Source organism: Ictalurus furcatus, unplaced genomic scaffold (genome assembly GCF_023375685.1).
Source record: "Ictalurus furcatus strain D&B unplaced genomic scaffold, Billie_1.0 scf4, whole genome shotgun sequence".
Lineage (NCBI taxonomy): Eukaryota > Metazoa > Chordata > Actinopteri > Siluriformes > Ictaluridae > Ictalurus > Ictalurus furcatus.
This window is the reverse complement of record NW_026521053.1, coordinates 863,546-883,545: the sequence shown is the minus strand read 5'-3', so window position 1 is coordinate 883,545 and position 20,000 is coordinate 863,546. Positions and strand designations below refer to the sequence as shown.

At 39.5% G+C, this 20,000-nt stretch overlaps 2 protein-coding genes across 5 annotated transcripts in view; both read left to right on the top strand.

Annotated features, from left to right (window-relative positions):
• LOC128604858 (NACHT, LRR and PYD domains-containing protein 3-like) overlaps positions 1-20,000 on the top strand; it is a 440,358-nt gene that overhangs the window by 245,267 nt on the left and 175,091 nt on the right. For 3 of the 4 annotated variants that reach the window (XM_053619919.1, XM_053619922.1, XM_053619921.1), the window contains 2 exons: positions 8-184; positions 309-1,082. The exons of the other annotated variant lie outside the window; for it this stretch is intronic. In XM_053619919.1, coding sequence (XP_053475894.1) covers positions 8-184; positions 309-345 — 214 coding nt within the window. In that variant the 3' untranslated portion in view covers positions 346-1,082. Of the gene's footprint in view, positions 1-7; positions 185-308; positions 1,083-20,000 lie in introns of those variants that run through there. 4 annotated transcript variants of the gene reach the window in all.
• The window catches only part of LOC128604861 (E3 ubiquitin-protein ligase UBR2-like), a 257,322-nt gene continuing 238,794 nt past the window's right edge, over positions 1,473-20,000 (top strand). Inside the window, exon 1 of the mRNA XM_053619956.1 lies at positions 1,473-1,554. The gene's annotated coding sequence lies outside the window, so the exon portion shown is untranslated. The remainder of the gene's footprint in view (positions 1,555-20,000) is intronic.

The following is a 20,000-nucleotide window of genomic DNA, read 5'->3' as shown; positions in this document are numbered from 1 at the left end:
CTTGCAGGATGTGTGACTGCAGGATTACAGATGAAGGTTGTGCTGCTCTGGCTTCTGCTCTGAGGTCAAACTCCTCATCACACCTGAGAGAACTGGATCTGTTCGGTAATAATCCAGGAGAATCAGGAGTGAAGCTGCTCTCTGATCTACTGAAGGATCCACACTGTAACCTGGAGACACTACAGTGAGTTACTGACTTACTGTCTCTTTACTCTACTGTATCATACTGAATAATGTGTGTGTGTGTGTGTGTGTGTGTGTGTGTGTGTGTGTGTGTGTTTACACTGATGTTCTTCTCTGTCTTACAGCATTAAGGGTAATAAACTCACCAGGACTGGCGTATGACAGGAGTCTCACCTCAAACCTCTTCTCCAGGATAAAGCAGTCTTGGTGAAGAGTTAGAACCCGTCCCACATTTCCAGCAGTTTGGGAGCTGAATCATTAAACTTAAAGGGGCAGAGCAGAAACAAAGTCAAGAACAGGCAGAAGGTCGTACACAGGAGAAATCAACACACGTAACCAAATATCTGCTGTACAAAGCAACGGCACCGATCTGCCCCGGGGATGGAGACCGACGAGGCTTAAATACACGTCCGGAAATGTACAGCCAACTCATCCCAAAGGCGGGAGCAGGCGTGTACGAGATGTGATCGTCCAATGGCAAGCAGGAACATGACGCATTGCACTGGACTGGGCTTAAAAGAGGAGGAGACAAGACACCCATCCCTCCCCCGACATAGACAGATGGAACATAGTACAAACAGAAATACAACTGAGGACGTAACAATGGTCAAGTATCAAATAAAATGTAAACTTGCATTGATGAAGGTAATGTTGTTACTAATTGTTTATAAATTACCATGGTAACACAGAGCTCCAAGGTATAAAAATATGGAGTTTGTCATCAATCAAACAGTAACCAGTTTTAATACCTAAAAAAGTTTACGTAGCAAAATTTAGCAAAGCGCTTTACAGTAAATTAAAATGTAAAATTAAACTAATGAAATGTTGTGCAGCACATGCTTATGTTAATGTTTGTTACATTATATGATCATATAAATAAATAAATACTCCCAAAGTCACCAGAATTGAAAGCTTTGGTGCTGTTAAACATTTAGAGATTGAGGTTGTGGTGACTCAGTATTTCACTCAGTATATCTGGGTAAGACACAGTGAACGACTCACTGCTGGCATTCATGAAGAAGTCATAAACTCCACTGGAATAATAAATAGGATCTAATAAAACCATGAGTGGAAATTATTGGTGTAAGTTTGTTAGGATAGACTTCCTCCAACCTGGAACTATATCCTCCAGTCCACGCGGTGGCGGTAACGCGCCTAACAGCTGCGTCTCCGACCAGTAGAAATCACAGAAGAAGAAAAAGCTGCAGCGGGTATCTCCTGAGCAGTTGAGTTATTACACCGAACTAATCATCTCCAGATTAAATTATTTCTGACAGTTTTACAGTTAGATTTGATCCAGTTTAAAGATAACAGCTGGTTATTTTGTCTGTGTTTGAGGAATTAAAACTCCGTTCTGTTTTTAAACCCGAGGTAAGTTAAACGGAAGCTGTGTGGCCGAATCCCAAATTGATGTCATTTCCGGTTTAAGTGCACTACATTAGGGATGAAATAATGACGGTCTATACCCTATGTAGTGCACTATTTAACTCATGAGGAGAGATTTGTTATTCTGTTTTAGCGGCACTATTTAAGTATAACCTTACTTTATCCTAAAATCCATTGTTTGCTCCCTGCTTATAGCAACTAAAATAAACAACAGTGAGTGTAAAAGTGGCTAAGTCATTTAGCAGCTAAAATAACTTTAAATTTCTGTAATGTTTTTAATGTATAAACTGCTAAACTGAGGTGAAGTTGGGTTTATATTGGACATTCACTGCACATTCGAGCTTCTCTCTTCTATTTCTCAAGAAATAAACACAAAAAGGACAAAATGTGTGTGTGTGTGTGTGTGTGTGTGTAGCTGGCGAAGTCACTTTGTAAAGAAATACTACGCGCATGCGCACGTAAGAATCCACGTCAACATGTCCGCCATATTGATGAGGGAAAGACCGCGCTGTAAACAAATACAAGTAAACGGAGGAGCTGTGGTTTTTCTGGATAATAATTTACATGATTTACCGGAGATGATAACGGCATCGTTTTCAAAAACTTGTCCTTTGAAACCCGTTTTCCAAAGTTTTCAGACCCCGAAACGCCGTCGTCATGGAAACGAACAGCCAAACCGCATCAAAAGTTTTCGGTTTTTATTTGAAAACGTTGTGGTGTAAACGGCCCCTTAACAACTACAGCAAAATGCTGCTTTTATTGCTGAAGCCTTTCTGTAAACAAATAGAAATGAAATAGAATTTTTATGATTCACACTATATTACACTCCATTCTTCTTCTCAAACACAACTCTATTTTTGAAAATAATCAAGATTTCTTTTGTTAAAAAATCTATTTCATGATGCAGCTTATTATTAGAGCTGCAACTAACGATTATTTTCACAATCGATTAATTGGTCGATTATTTTTTCGATTAATCTGATGGGGGCGGGGCAAACTTTCAGTGCCTTTTTTTGTTTATTTAAAATAAAATCCACAAACTGAGTGTTACAAATATAAATTCAGACTAAAACTTTACACAGATGTTTGTCCAAAACAGAAAAGAACCCAATACACACACACACACACATATATTTATATATATATATATATATATATATATATATATATATATATATATATATATATAAATTAATTTAGGACTGTAGTTTAATTCGGTGCTTTTTGTGCATCCATAAAAAAATAATGCATAAGTACTTATATAATATAAATGTAAACTAACTAAATAAGATAAATATATATATATAAACATTTATAAATAGTTAGATAGATAGCATTATTTTTTATGGATGCACAAAAAGCACAGAATTAAACTCCAGTCCTAAATGAATAATAAAAACTCACTTTCACTGCACCTTGTGGTTTCTGTATCTCGGTGTCTTTAGACATTATTTTACTTTTGATCATAATATTTGAATTAGACATTACAGATCTTACTCGCGCTACACTCTGTATCAGCGCGTCTACACCGCGCGTGACCAGCAACGCGGCCTCGTTACTAACACTTTATTTTCAGTGCTTTTTGAACTGTCTCTCAGCCCTAAATAGTTCCGCGGTATTTGTGTGGAATTGGGATGAACGTCTAGTTAAAGGGTTGATGTCTCGCTGGCGCAGTGATTTGTTCTTTAGGAGTGTTTTTCTCTTGAACAGCTCTCTGTGTGGAGACTTGAGGTAGTTCTGTAGTCACAGGTGCACAAATCAGTCACACAGCTCCAGCTCCACCTGCGCCTCTCGCAGGGAAACGGTTTCTGTGCACTGGCTCCGTCCCAAATCACCTTGTATGGAATCTCTATCTCTAGTGCACTAGGTGCGGTAGAGACTCCATTCGTTCAGACCGTGTGTAGTGTACCTAGATACGCAGTCGTGCAGGATTTGGGCACAGGCCACGCTAATGAAACATCATCCATTTCAAGTCAAGTTGCTATTGTTAAACATTTCACTAAAACCTGTATGGAAACGTTGCTGTTCAGTTGTTCTATAAGCGCAATTTCAACCAAATACAGTGGAGTGTAAAAGTTTGTACCCCCTTTTGGTTTCTTTTGGCCGGAAGGGTGTTAAATGTCCTAAACACTACAAAATTTGACTGCAAGTAGAAGTTAATTTTATTATCAGACTCAGATATCCATGTTAATATTTTTAATACTGCTCATTAGTGTTAAATGACTTGATGATTTTGTGGTCAGTAAACCGTTTTTGTGTTGATTTTGATGTATGTTTTGGATCACTGTCCTGCTGGAAGATCCAACCATGGCCCATTTGAATCTTTCTGGCAGAGGCAGTCAGGTTTTTATTTAATATCTGTTGATATTTGGTAGAGTCCATGATGCCATGTATCCTAGCAAAATGTCCAGGTCCTCTGGCAGAAAAACAGTCCCAAAACATTAAAGATCCACCACCATATTTAACCGTGGGCATGAGGTACTTTTCCATATGGCTACCTCTCTGTGTGCTTCAAAACCACCTCTGGTGTTTATTACCAAAAAGCTCTATTTTGGTTTCATCTGACCATAGAACCCGATCCCATTTGAAGTTCCAGTAGTGTCGGCAAACTGAAGACACCTGAGTGTGTTTTTGGATGAGAGTAGAGGCTTTTTTCTTGAAACCCTTCCAACAACTTGTGGTGATGTAGGTGACTTCAGATTGTAGTTTTGGAGACTTTCTGGCCCCAAGACACAACTAACTCCTGCAGTTCTCCAGCTGTGATCCTTGGAGATGTTTTGTCCACTCGAACCGTCCTCTTCAGTGTGTTGAGACGATATAGACACACGTCCAATCCCAGGTTGATTCATAACATTTCCAGTAGACTGGAACTTCTTAATTATTGCCCTGATGATGAAAATGAGCATTTTCGATGCTTGTGCTATTTTCTTATAGACACTTCCCATTTTGTAAGCTCAACAACCTTTTACTGCACATCACAGCTACAGTGGTGCTTGAAAGTTTGTGAACCCTTTAGAGTTTTCTATATTTCCACATAAATATACACAGTATTTTCAGACAAGTCCTAAAACTACACAAAGAGAACCCATTTAAACAAATGTGACACATATTATACTTGGTCATTTATTTATTGCAGAAAATAATCCAATATTACATATCTGGGAGTGGCAAAAGTATGTGAACCTTTTGCCTTCAGTATCTGGTCTGACCCCCTTGTGCAGCAATAACTGCAACTAATCATTTCCAGTAACTGTTGATTAGTCCTGCACATGGGCTTGGACATCAGTTTTGGCCATTCCAAACCAATAACTTTATTGTTCTTTAACCATTCTTTGTTTTGGGCCACTGTCTTATTGCATGCCCCACTTTCTGTTGAGATTCAGTTCAGTTCCTGGGTTCATTCTTGCCCTGCGGTTGCGGAACTCGCCACTACACTAATTATAATCTTTCAGATAGCTTGGAGATTTAGTACGTGTAGACCTTCTCAACTCAGGTTTTTCCATCCCAAGGAAAGTTTCTGACACAGCCACTTCAGAAGTTCCTCCCAGTTTTTGTTTGTGACTTTCCTCAGAGAATGAAGAACCTGAGTCTTTTGTAGAAGGCACTGGAATGACAACATCTGGCCGTGAAGTGTCTTACAACTCTGGTGCTGGTGCTACGGATGTTGCATTGTGCCTGTCTCTCACCTGATCAATATGTCAGTGCACTACTTGCCCACTTCCCAATGCTACTGTGCACCATACAGGACCAGTCTTTTTCTGAACTGTTCCTGGAATAAAAGTAGGTCCAGAGCTGAAGTTCCTAGTATACACTGGGTCACCCACCACGAGATATCTTTCCTTTGCATGTTGGTCATGGTACCATTTTTGTCTCAATTGTTTGTGTCTCAATGAGACCCTGTGTAGACCAGTTTCCTTCCACACAGCAGTTTAGCGGCTGATTTGCCAGTGGTCGACGGTGGCGTCGTTCGGTAACTGAACAGCACTCTGGCTAGCTTTTTCAACAGACTCTCCAGCACTCTCTTTCCTCAGGGTTTTGAATGTTTGAACGGCCCTTTCAGCCAGACCACTGGAAGATGCATGGTAGGGTGCTGTGCTTGTGTTTAATTCCGTTTCTTTCCATAAACTCTTGGAATTCAGCACTGGTAAAAAACAAAAAAAACTGCTATGGTCTGACATCACTACTTCTGGTATCCTGTGTTGGCTAAAGGTTTGTCTTAAGCACTGAATGGTAAATGTGGATGTAGACTTGATTAACAGATAAGCCTCTATCCATTTTGAGAATGTCTCTACCACGATCAAGAACATTCTACCCATCCATGGTGAACCGTAATCAATGTGAATCCTTCTCCATGGCTGCTCTGGCAACTCTCACGCGTGCAGTGACGCGTTTGCCGGAGCGTTTCTGTTTTCCTGACAGACTGCACACGATTTGACCAATGCTTCCACCTCTGCATCCAAGTGTGGCAACCACATATAGCTACGCACCAGGCCTTTCATCCTGGTAATTCCCGGATGGGTTTCGTGTAGATGTCTTAGAAGAGCCGCACGCCGCGGATGTGGAATCACTACGCGAGTCCCCCATAACACAAAGCCTCCCTGTATGCAGAGTTCATCATTTCCTTACATATTAGGGATGTCACGATACCAAAAATCTAGTCGTCGGTACCGATACCACCAAAAGTACACGATGCTCAATACCACGATGTGCTTTTTATTAAAAAAAAAAAAGGGAGAGATTTAAAAAAAATTATAAAATTAAAAACTCCTGGAGGACATCCTCCTCTGGCTGATACTGGCAGAGAGAGAGAGGGATATTTTAGTTCAAACACTCTGACCATGACTAATAAGTGCTAAGGTGCACTCCTAAAAGCACACACACCCCTTATACTCTGAATGCAAGCATTAGTTTAAATTCACTGATACGGTGGCAGGATAAAAAGATTTATTGAAAGCATGAACATGTGAATAATTATTAGTGACATGAGGCTACATTTAGCTGACAGGACACGGGCTGAATGGAGATGCATGGTGGTCCATTAGGAGGTAGTTTATAACATTGCAATGCGTTAGCGTTTAACAAATAACTGGATATCGCAAACATTACATGGATTAACATAATGTTAGCTGATTTCACGGCTACAATGCCAGCTGTCTCAAACATAATATAGGACCTGTCTTTCGACTGTAATCCTATGGCATTAATTTTGTGACCTAAAAATACCTCTACTTCTCCCATGAACTCGCACTTGCTCCTTTTTTGTCTCAGTCCACTCTTTTCTATCCTACTCAGTACCTCATCCAAGTTCTGCAGATGTTCATTAGCCCCTGAGACTAAAATGTCATCCAGATAAACTGTGATGCGTGTGATGTCTTGCAGAATCCCTTCTATTGTGCGCTGGAAGATCGCTGGACTTGAAGCAATTCCAAATGGTGGCCTGTTGTAAGTACATAATCCCTTGTGCATGTTGATTGTAACGTACTTATTGGAATTTTTGTGCAGCATTATCTTCTGATGCGCATGGGTCATGTCCAGTTTGGAGAATTTTTCCTCCTGCCGACTGAGCAAATAATTCTTCTACCTTGGGAATTGGATACTGCTCCACACTAGAGCTGGATTACTGGGAATTTATAATCCCTACAAATTGGGATAGAACCATCAGTTTCCTGACTGGAACAATGGGAGCTGCCCACTCTGCAAACTGCATTGGTTCAATGATCTTGTCTTCCACCAGCCTCTGGAGTTCTCTCTCCAGCAGTGGACCCAACTCTTCTTTGAACACCTCGGATTGTCTCTCCAATACGTTAGCCAACTTATGTCCTGGTACATTTGCTACTGTATTTACCAGCTGATGCAACAAATGATTTCTGTAGGTCCCCCCCACATCTTTGAATGTTGATCTTTACTGATGATCACTCCACAGCCTGCATTAACTTCAAATACCACCTCCATGCTATTCACTTCAATGGTTTGTGTGATAGGAGCAGCCCTAGGTAAGTCAAACTAAACAGAACCCTTACCTTCACTACAGTGAGAGAGAGGCCTTTAGTTGCATAGATGTTACCCTGGCTCCTTTATGACCTTACAGACTACTACTTGTCTTGCTCTTGGAGTGATCTTTGTTGGTTGATATGTTCTGGGGAGGGTAATGATGGTCTTGAATTTCCTCCATTTGTGCACAATCTGTCTGTGGCCAAATATTATCATTTTGTCTCGTTTGTTTAATTGGGATCTCTTGGTCTACTTTTAGGACTTGTGTAAAAATCTGATGTTTTGGGTCATCTTTATTCATGTATATAGAAAATTCTGAAGGGTTCATAAACCTTCAAGCACCACTGAATATATCTTGGCCTCACTTATTGTTCTGAATGAGTAAGAGAATTTGGCTTATGCGTTACCTATCCCTGTGAAACAGGAAGTCATGGTTGAACAATGTCCTGTTCCTAGTTTCCCAAGTGTACAAAAAAGTAAAATATCAAGGGGAATATACTTCAAATACATTTCTCATGGATTCATAGGGGTGCCAATAATTGTTGTACACCTATTTAACAAATATTTTTTATAAACTTGTGGTGTTTGCAATTGTTTGTCCATGAGAGCAGAGTATTTTTGTGAATTTTTTTTTTTTTAACAAAAGATTTTCTTCTTTGCTCATATTTACCAAGGGTGCCAATATTAGTGGAGGACACTGTACATGTCACTCTCAAGTGGAAACCTCATATGACACACTGTTCCTTTTCAGGAAATAAAAACCTGTATTTTGAGAAGTCAGCACTGTTACAGTTGGTATTGTGGCTGTATATAAGGTCAAACCTGTATATAAGGTTTTTTTTTTCATGTAGCTTAATTATTTAGTATAAATGAAGGCAAGTGTGTGTTCTGTTCATCTCTGCAGTCGTGTGTTCCCTGATAGTCAATGATTGCTGGAGCTCTGGAAATAGCAGGTGAGATTGCAGGCCGGAGTCGCGTCGCTGTCCAGGGAACCAAAATCAACCTCCTCTACTCCTGAGACCACAGTGTAACTGAGAGCCTAGACTACATGGTAAGAACCTGCTTAAGACATGAATAGCATTTTTAGCCTCAAGGTAGACCCATGCACACACAGTATGGCCGCAAACACAAAGTAGAGCGGTCGAAATCTGAGATTTCTCCTCTGCGTCTCCAGGCTACTTGGAACATGAACATGTTGCAGACACAGGATCTTATGAAGTCAGGGCAGGCAGCCCTGGAAAAGAAGAGTCCGAAAGACGTGCCCTTCTCCAAGCTTTAAAGGAGAAGATCCAGGGCTGTTGAAGCTGTGGTGGAACTGAGACTTCATCATCCACATATCTTTAATTCTTCTTGCTAAGTCTGAGTTTCTTTTTAGTCTTTTTATTTTTAGACTGGTCAAAAGACTGATTAGTGGAAGTGAAATGATAGATGAACTTTTAATTACTTGCTTTATTATTTGCAGGTGCTTTGTACAGTAAGACAGGGTAACTAATACACAAAAGCTTGTTTTGTGTGTTAACATGTACAGTAAATGTACATATTTTTTCTGGTGCTGTGTGACTGCAGAATGTAGTGCAGTTAAACACATTAAATTTCCTTGGATGCTCACTTTTAACTCGAGGAGGTCACAGTTTGCCCAGACATCTTTTTTTAAATCCGTCAATCCGTCACCCACACGTCATTCTGGGGGACGAAGAGGAGGAAGCTGGACAGATAAATTTATTTATTTATTTATCATTGCTGTGTTTCCTCAATCGAGTGCAGAAAGAAGAAAAACAACACAACTGATTTAAAATAAAAATATAGAAAACAATCTAATGTAAGGTTCTGATCCGCGTTTGCTTTCAGCAGGAAGGCTGTCCTCTTTCCTGTTGCTCTTTCCCTTCTATTAGTCCATTTGTCCAGTCTGAATCGGTTTGATTCGTTTCGAGACGATTCGGAGTCAAATAATTTTCTAGTGAGAGTCGCACACTTCCAAATGAACTAGACTGAGATGAGTATTTGATTCTCACTAGAAAGTTATCCGACTCTGAATCAACTCGAAATGAATCAGTCAAACTGATTCAGACTCTATAAAAGGACTATGAGATGTGATTAAGATATATATTCCAATGTTTTGCTTTACAATTCCACTGTGTGTGTGTGTGTGTGTGTGTGTGTGTGTGTGTGTGCGGCGCAGCGCGCACGTGTGTTTTTTCAGGAGAACGAGAAACTCTGACACAACAGTACATCCTGACCATTGGTACTGTGTACACATCAACATACACACACGTCTCCATGCTGGACATCTCAGGAGCTTTCACACACAGTGCTAGGAATATCCCGGGACAGAGAAACGCACCTTCTAAGTGAGCGAGTTAAAGCGTCAACCGGTGAAATTTGCTGTAGCGTGAACACTTCGCCTCTGTGAGCTTCACTCTCCGTCAGGTTCACTGTAATTAGACATAAAATGTACATAATGTTTATTTTTCATACATTTAGGATTTAATTTTTTTTTTTTTTTTTTTTTACTCTTCGAGGAACAGAAATGATCTTTCGAGGCAGCTTCTTCATCACTACCTGCTCCGTTTGACTCAAAAATGTAACGACCGGTTTCAAAAGCCACGATGTCTTCAGTTCATGTGATTTTACTGTTGAATTTAAACAGGAAATGTGAAATATTTTTGTTCCTTTGTTTCCTCTACTGGTCTTTTTGCTGTGATCTTGAACACAGTTTGTAATTTTTTTTAAAAATAATAAATAAATGATCATTTCTATTTCTCTCACTTTCCTTGTCCTAATTGTCTGTATCTGTTAAATCTCGTTTCATCTCTGGTCTTCTGTCTGTATAACACTTGTAGAAAATGACTTGTAGTTCCATATTTTTTAAATGATTCATGATTTTGAATTTAAATAAAGATATTCTTTAATTCTGTATTTTGTCATTTAATTATCATTAGAAATCAGAAGATCAGATTAAAGCCCACGGCTTCTTTACCTGCCCAAAGCTGTAAAACTTTCAATAAACCAGTCAATAGATCAGCTGGATAAATGTAGATTTTTTATTTACTGATTAGATGTATTGATGGTGTTGATAGATTATTTGAAGATTTTTATTGATCTTGAACAATCATTCAGTGAAATATTTTTTTTTAAAAAAACTTGATAAAATAGTTGATTAAATAAATGTAGTGTAATGTACTGAGTCAAATATGAAAACTACAAATAAATAAAATATATTTATATCTGTGTATAATTAAAAACCTCTTCTCAATACAAGAAATTCATATCCTAAATGTTGCAAGTGATTAATCTGATCATTTTATTCAGCTGTTAATATTACTGTTCTAAATAATAAACAAATGAATGTTCTGGATTTCATGAGGAATGTTTACATTTTGGTGTCCAAACTCAAAAGTTTTAGACAAAGATGTATATTTATGATAATAAAGCACAAAGAACGGTGAAACCTCAACACGACTACAATCATCGATGAATTAAATATTAATAAAAAAATTAAATTAAACAAGAGTAAGATGAAGTATATTTTTAATTAAAATGTAATTAGAAAGGAGCACTTTTAAAGTGGATTTGATTTAAAATAATGATAAAGCTGTTTTTTTATGTATTTGTATATTATCCTCTATCGTGTTTAAGAAGAAGAGAATAATGAAGCTTTTATTAAAATAATATTTGGGTTTATTTTATTTTATTTTCTCCTCACAGATTCAAATTTACGTCAACGTCCGTTACGTTGGTGACGTCACCGCGAGCGCGAGAAGTCGAAGTGAGGAGCAGAAAGCGTTGTTAGTGTTAGTTCTGGCCCGTTTGGACCCAAACTAAAGTGAGTTTATTCGGTTCTGTGTAACCGAACCCGTTTTTGTGCTGTATTGTGTGTATGTGTGTAGTTAACGGTGTTAACACCTGTGTTTCAGGTGTATCAGTATGAAGTAGGCGGTGACGGCGCACTGATTCACTCTCGGAGCTCGGTTCACTAATGACCGAATCACCGAGGAACCGACCAAGGATAACTCACACCCGCACGGAGAAGAAGAACAAGAGGAGAAGTGAGAAATAACATTTTATAACTTTTTTATTCACTCCTTTGATTCAATATTAATGTTAGTATTATACAAAATATGCTAGCGGTGCTAGCTTTTGAGGAGGCAGTCCAGTCCACGCATGCGCAGTGTAATTAATGAACAAGCTAATCGAAATGTGATTAGCAAATAGGGTCGATGTTATTTTTTATTCTATTTAAAACGATGAATTCACTCTGTCAATAACTGCCCCAGTCCTGAGAATATTACATGATTTACTTCTATAAGTGGACGTGGCAGAACGACATGTAGCTTCACTGGCTAATTAGAGCTCTTTTACTAGTTTAATGGTTGAGTCATCCGGCTTCGCGCATGCGCAGTGTGGGTTTAGGCGCTGTAGTCTTCTTTTGAATTATTATTATTATTATTATTATTATTAATTATTATTGAGACCATTTGGGGTGAATTTGGAGCATGTGGGGGGTTTGAGTGACCCAGAATGACCTATAAATATTCTTTTAATATCTCCAGAACTGAAGCAGCACAAACGAAAATTTTTACGGCACAAACCAGCACAAACTATTCTGCCGATGTTTTGTGTTGGTGGGGGGGGCCACCTCACGCAGGGTGTGTGTGTGTGTGTGTGTGTGTGTGTGTGTTTGTTTGTTTGTATGCTCTTCAAATATCCAGGGTGTTAGATGGTCAAGTGTGTAGTGGTACAGATAGAGGGCACATTTAAGAAATAGGAACCAGTCAGAGAGAGGACATTATAATAAGAACAGGAAGCACTGACCAAATAAGGAAATAGATTAAACCGGTACACGGCGTATGGGAGGCAGGAGATCGTGACAGTTATGTTGAATTATAACGTGTTGGATTATAGAGAAAATAAGTGGTACTGAGTGTGTGTGTGTGTGTGTGTGTGTGTGTGTGTGTGTGTTTTTAGGATGAGCTGGAGTGGGGCAAAGAGAACTGCATTCAGATCAAACGGATACAAGAGGTTATGACTCTCACTCGCACACATCTATACACACACTTCTTGACACAGATCCCTAACTATCATTTCTGGTGTGTGTGTGTTACAGGTGGCCGAGTTGTTTGAGGATCTGAAGAATTGAGTGTCACAATTCAACATGCACATCAGCGAAACTTCTCCCTCTGACTACACCAGCGCGCGCACACAGAAATTCATAGTGCAGGTAACACACACACACACACACACACGAGTAGAACAGGTGTAGTTTAACAGCATATGTGTATAAAGAGGCTTTTTTCTTCAGGTCAAAATATATACAGCAGCGGTGCCCAATATGTCGATCGCATCGACCGGTTGATCGCGAAGGAAGTGCGGGTAGATCGCCATTAAAAAAAAGATGTTAGTTGACGTACAGGGCAGCCAGTCTGAGATCTCGTCTTTTCTCTCACCACGCGTGTGCGATCAAGCGCACCAGTGCTAAAGGCTAGCGAGCGAAATCGCGGGGAGAGGACATTTTTCAGTCTTTTAAAGACTTCATTGACAAAACCCAGCTTCCAGTGTGCAAATTGATATCAGTCAATGGGTTGAGCAGCGCAAATGGATTCATTGCCCAAGTGCAGGGAAGACGATGCTTTCCCCTGACTTCCTTAACTACCACTGCATAATACACCAACAAGCCTTATGCGCAAGAATGCTAAACATGAAAGAGATCATGGAATGTGGCAACAAAGATCACCTGTTCTATACGTGCTAGATCACTTCAAAGACGGCTGTTCCGTGCGCATCTGGAGAAGGCACATGCGACCAATCAGCTCCTGCTACACACTGACGTGAGATGGCTTAGTAGGGGGTAATTCCTGCAGAGATTTCGAGAGCTCTGTCCGGAGATAAGCGAGTTTCTTTTTGCTGTTAAACATTCAGAATACACCCCAAGTCAATGATGATCAGTGGTTGCTGGACTTTTTTAACCGAGCATTTTTAACCGATCTGACCAACTTAATTTGGAGCTGCAAGGAAAAGACAAAAATTAAAGGCAGTTAATGCCTTTAAACGAAAATGCAACTTCTGTTCTCAAAGCTGCAGCGCCCATGTTTTTTGGGAACTTCCAAAACCTCGTGTCAGATCTGGAGACGCAGCGGAAGGCTTGTGCGCAATTTAACATTGCACGCTACACGGAGCAGATTGACAGCTGTCGGTCAGAGTTTGACAGACGCTTTCAAGACTTTGCTTTACTGGAGCCATTCGCCACATTCATGTGCTACCCGTTTAGGGACAATGTTGAGGATTGATTCGCATCGAAAATTGCAGCGCTGTTTCACCTGAACTCGTCTGAAGTGGAGGATGGAGATTTTGAAACTACAGACTGACATTCAGCTGAAGTCCAGGGCTCATGGACAGTTTTGGAACTTACTCACAGGGGAAAAGTACCCAAACATGAGGAAATGGTGCCACCTCCTTGACTGCCATTATTTGGCTCTACTTATTTATGTGAGTCAGCCTTTTCCCACATGAAGATCATTAAGTCCAAATACCGTTCCACAATGACTGATCATTCATTTGGAGGCGCTGCTTGAGGCTGGCTACCAGCAGCTACTGTCCGGACTATGCAACCCTGGCTGATTCTATTCAGTGCACGTCGTCAGAGTAAGGTCATGACCAAAAATGTACTGAATTGTAGCGTCCCATAAGGGTTCATTCAGTTATGCAAGGTACATGAACATATATTGTGTGTGTGTGTGTATATATATATATATAGATATATAATATATATATATATATATAAGTATAACGCAGTTGTGTATATATAAATATGTTTCGCATTTTTAGTGTAGGTAGATCTCTTTGACTGGTCATGTTAAAAGTAGCTCGCAAGTCAAAAAAGTGTGGGCACCCCCTGATATACAGTAAATATAAATATTAGTCATCAATTTCGCAGCCTTAAGAAGCACAAGCATCCAAAGTAAAAATTGCAATGCAGAGTTAAAATTGTCACCATGACGACAAAGTCCAAGAATGTAACTTACTCCTGCCAGAAAATAAATAATAATTAATTATTAAGTATCAGTGATGTTTCCGTTGTTCAGGTGGGCGATTGCAGGCACATTTTATCCGAACTGCTTCCTCCAGGGAACTGTGGACGAGGAGCTCGCCTCCAAGGAAGCTCATGGAAATGACCCCAGGACCACCGTAGTGGTATTCAGTCAGCTTCCATTTAACTAGGGGATTATTATTATATTAATAATATTCTCTCTCTCCCTCCCTCTCTCTCTCTCAGGTGTGTAATCTCCTCATTTGCATTCCTCTACTATAAACAGCTCCAGTCTCTCTTTCAGACACTGTGGTTAAGTCAAATCCATCTCCTTTGACAGCTCCAGGTGTGTGTGGGTGTGTGTGTGTGAGTGTGTGTGTGTGTGTGTGTGTGTGTGTGTGTGTGTGTGTTTAATTGTGATTTTCTATAAATATGTATTGTGGGTCTGTGTGTATCAGGGCCTATGTAGAGTTCTACCGCTCGTCAATGAGAGGTTCTGGCGTTCTCCCAGAGGTCTCTCTGTCTCTCCTCCTCGCGCAGCAGAGACTTCCTCTCCATCTCAACGTTTAACCTGCTGGAGAGGTGGAGACTTGGGCAGGGGGGTAGTGTATCTCACACCTCAGATATACACGGTACACACACACACACACACACTGCAGCGAGCATCATCAGATGAGTCATAGTTACATTTTAAGTGAGAGTAGTCATGTGACCACATCCCCTAGACAGTGTGATGTTTAGATGATGTTCTGTACATTAGTGCTGTTCTGTTACAGGTCTCTCTCTCTGTGTCTCTCTCACTCACTATGTGTGTGTCTCTCTCTCAGGGTGAATGTGGATTTTCAGAATCAGTCAGTGAGCCCTGTCGGGGTTCTGAGCAGCTCCATTGAGCTGGAGAATCTTCCGTCTAACCCTGTCTTTATCGTCAATATCACCGAGGTGTCTGTTCCGCCTCTTTCACTTTCAGTGCACAAATAAAAAAAAAAGCAGTGGCTCCTGTGTGTTGTGTGTGTGTGTGTGTGTGGTGCACTAACAGGATTTTGGTGGTGTGGTGTGTGTGTGTGTGTGTGTGTGTGTGTGTGTACAGTGTTCTTTGTGGACTTTGGAAACACTTCCAAGGTGCCATGTAACTCTCTCTGGAACTTCCTGCTGACCGGCAAGCTCTGCCCTTTCAGTATTTCTCCATGGCAAACATTTTAGGCTGTAAACATTAAACACTTAATCTCAACAACACGTAGTTAATCCAAAAATAGTGTGTACCAGAAGTGTATATACTGAGGGGAGTGTGGTGTGTTGTTCAGGCTCAGGAGTTCAGCGTGGCGTGTTTGGCATCATCGCACAGTCAGTCAAGAAGTCAGTGTTACAGAGTAAAAGTCTTTTAATTCATTCAGTACAGCAATATCAAGAAACACAAACAAACATCACAGCTCATCACACAACTTGGTGACGTCTTCCACGTCCTTCATCTGAAAACACACAGACGAAATAGAAATCACACACTGCAAGGACACAGCCAGGTTCTGTTTTACACACACCTGAGAGGAGATAAACCAGCTGAACTTTCTAATCTACATTAAACATCCAACAAGCAGCTTTCGGGTCACAGTGACTACGTTTACATGGACAGCAGTAATCTAATTATTGACCTTACTCTGAGTAAGATAATAATGTGATTAAGGTGTTTACATGCGTCGCTTTTAGAATACTCCTGTCATGTTCCCTTTTACATGTTTTAGAACATAATTAGATTAACAGCCCGCGTCATTACGTCACCGCGCCACGCCGTCCGACGTCCCTCCAGAATTTCACGTATCAACATGCAGTTCCTCTTCGTCATGGAACCGTATACAGTTTTGCATGTTTTATTTAATTTTTTTACGAACGCTTTAAGTTCAGTTAAATTGTCATGCCATACATGCTAATACACAACTGCTTGAAGCCGTGGGCTGCGTCCCAAATCGCGTAGTTACTGTCTATATAGTAGCCGAGATACATGTATTTTTCCCCACTACAGGCCTGTAGTAGGAAAGTATGCGATTTGGGACACAGCCGAGCTCTCTTGTTCGCCGTAAAACTGCCGTGTGTGATCGTGTCCTGTCGCAAAATGCGGTGAAAACTCTCACACGACGTTCATAGTGTGATTAAGGTGTTTACATGTGTGTAATACACGTCCATAATGCGACTAAAACAGGAGTACTCCACCTGTCTTAATTAGATTATTGCTTACTTCGATTATGACCTTAATTAGATTAAGGTAAAAAATTGCTGTTTACATGGTAGTTTCTTAATTAGAGTATGGTCTTAATCGGATCAAGAGTGGATTATTGTTGTCCATGTAAACGCAGCTAGTGAGAGATTAATGACAAGTTCCTGTAACGCTTCTTCTGCTTTAAACTCGAACCTGAGGGTTACGACGCCATCTCAAACTAAAACAACTTCTATCTACAAAGCTACAGTGCAGAAGAGTTACTCTGACCGGGGCAGGGGCTGGTAAGGTGTGAAAGCAGCTTGAAGTATTTCAGTGTAGTACATTCTGCTCAAGAGTCACTTTGGCTCCCTCCGCTCTAATCTTGGCCAGCTGCTGGATCTGCTGGGAGCATTCAGCGCAGCTAAGCGTGCTTGAGTTAGTTGTCTTACTGTTTGTGCTGCGCTGCACGTTAAACGCAGTCAGTCAAACAGGTGCGTAATGAACGCGCAGAGAGAGACAGAGAATAAGAGTGAATAAGTTCAGACGTTACCTAACAAAACAGTGGCGTTATTGAGGAGTTGCTTGATCGGGTCCTGCGCAGGTGGTTCTTGCGGAGGCGGTCCTTGCGCACGGGATCTGGATCTGGACCGACGTCCGGACATGGTCCAGTTAATTTTTTTTCCCACAAAACTATAAGTGAACACAAAAGTATATCTATGAATATATATACACTAAAAATAACAACAATGAATGCAAACTTGTCCCAATTTGTGAAGGTCAAACATAAGCACGCACCACACAGCGCTGACTGCCTCGTGCAGTGACGGTTAGCGCGCTTTTCTTGTTAACAAAAACTGTTTTAAATGAAATAGTTTTGATTTTGTTTTTTTTTGCATAAAGAAGAGTTAAGCTCGTCTTGGGAATACATTAAGAAGATTGAATACAAATTTTGTGTGTCTTAAGACAAAAAAAAAAAACATTATGTGGAACCGTCATGCTAAGCATGGTGGGGGGCAAAAAAACGAGGCATTTACGACCAAAAGGGTTTTTTTTTATGTAATTCATAGAATTTCCATACTCAAAGCACTTTTAATTCTTTTTCATGTACAAAACTTGTTGAACAATTCGATTATTATAATTTAGTTAGATAAGGTAATTATCTGACTAAAACCGGCTGGCATTTGCTCGTTACTTATTACAAACGATTTAACTAGCATTAGTTTAAAAACAAGAACACAATTCTAAACAGAACTATAAAAATAAATATCAAATTTTGCTTAAACATCCTTACTGTGACTGTATACTCCTGAGGAAAGCGCAGTTTGAAAAAACCTCCCTCGCGCTGTATCAACCCGCGCACACGTTTATTTTAAAATGTAAATTATATATTATTTCATATTATAGGACTGATATTTAAAAACAAAAGTCAAATAAAATCAATAAAAATTTTCAACATAAGACACGGTACTATTTTCAGTGGAAGAATACTAGTTCAGTTTGGGTAGTGAGATGAACATCGGCGCTACATTTTCCTCTTGACAATTAGAAGATGGCATGAGTTTCAATTCAAAATGGCATCTGTCCTCCAGATGCGCGCTCAAACACAGACAAATACAGTAACCTACAGACGGTTAAAAGCTGATAGTTTCCTAAAACTCCCTTGTGGGGAGGAAAGACTGGTAATTACACCGTTTTTTAGTTATTACGAATGTTATACGACTTAAAATTAGTAACTTTCCTGTTTAAAAGGCTGTATTCTACTGGAGAAAATCTAAATGGAGCAACGGAATTTTAAAATGATTGTCAACTCAACAACTTGTGTTCATAATTATGGTAAATAACACTTAAATTCTTTTAAATAATGTGAAAAAATAAAGTGTGTTGTGTGTGTTGAGCTATCCTGTTTGACATTAATCTTGGTTCGCTATTTCCTTAGAAAGCTGTTAGCCTTTTTCCTAATATGGATCATGCTTGTGTTAGTCTACTTTTAATTAGGACTCTTTATTGTTTAAGATATTTAAAAATAAATATTTTATGCTGTTATTTATCAATTAACCAACAGTATCTCATTGCTATTTTTTAATCAGTTAACAGTGACCATGAGCAGAGAGATAACATTTAACTGTTTATGACCTCCTGATTTAAAGCTTAAACAAGAAAGATTGGTATCTGGATCAGTATCGGCTGTAAAAATCCTGATCGGAGCATCCGTAATGAACACCATTAAACTAAAGCGCTTCTGCATCTGACGGGTAAATGAACTCACCCAATCACATCCTATATGAGATTATTCAGATATCTAACAATACACACAGAGCGGTTCGAGAACTGACTCCAGCCCAGAACCATGACAGTGGAAATGTCTAATAGTGCAGCTTTAAATATATTTAAGAGGAGCAGACTTCAAACACTGAACATTGAGGTTTATTGTATTTGTTTACGAGGTAAAACAGGTTAACGGTTGTTTTGTGCATACAGTCTGTAAAATGAACTGAAAATATTAGATTTAGTTTATCAGAAGGTAAATTAATGTGTCATGGCTCACACTATGTTCCTAAATTCTGTCATAATTGACCAGCTCAAGTTTTCTCATGCCTGCTTATATTTACCACATTAATGTTACCATCTCTAAAATAAAAAAAAGAAAAGAAAAAATGTTTTGAAAAACAAAAAACCCTAAACTTCAACTGTGCTCCTAAATTTTTGTAATTAGGAGCACAAGTGCTCCTAAAAGAAATTGTCTTGCGTCTCTCCTCCTGTAAACACTGTTAAAGATTTGTAAATGATCAGGAATGTAGCACAACATGGAGGTGAAAGCAGCGGTCTGTTCATTTAAATGTGAAAGTGCAATAAAAATATGTTGTCCCTAAAATCAATGAATAATCGAGATCTCAATATTGATCAAAATAATCGTGATTATTCATTTTGGCCATAATCGTGCAGCCTACCTGCATTATTAGATAAAAATCTTAAAAATTCATGTGACATGGACGTTAAAGTCATTTGCTTATGTCATGTTTCATGTAGGTATTTTTGCAGGAATGATGCCGTTTGTCAAGTCATGTCGGATTTCCATGTTAAATCATAGCACTTCTTCTCTGTCGGCACCACATACGTGTTTGGGACGTATTTCTCAGAGGCTTTGGCTGTAAATAATTAAATTACACACACAAAACGTCATTTTTATAAAAATGCATGCGATTAAAAAAAAATCCTTATATAGGATCC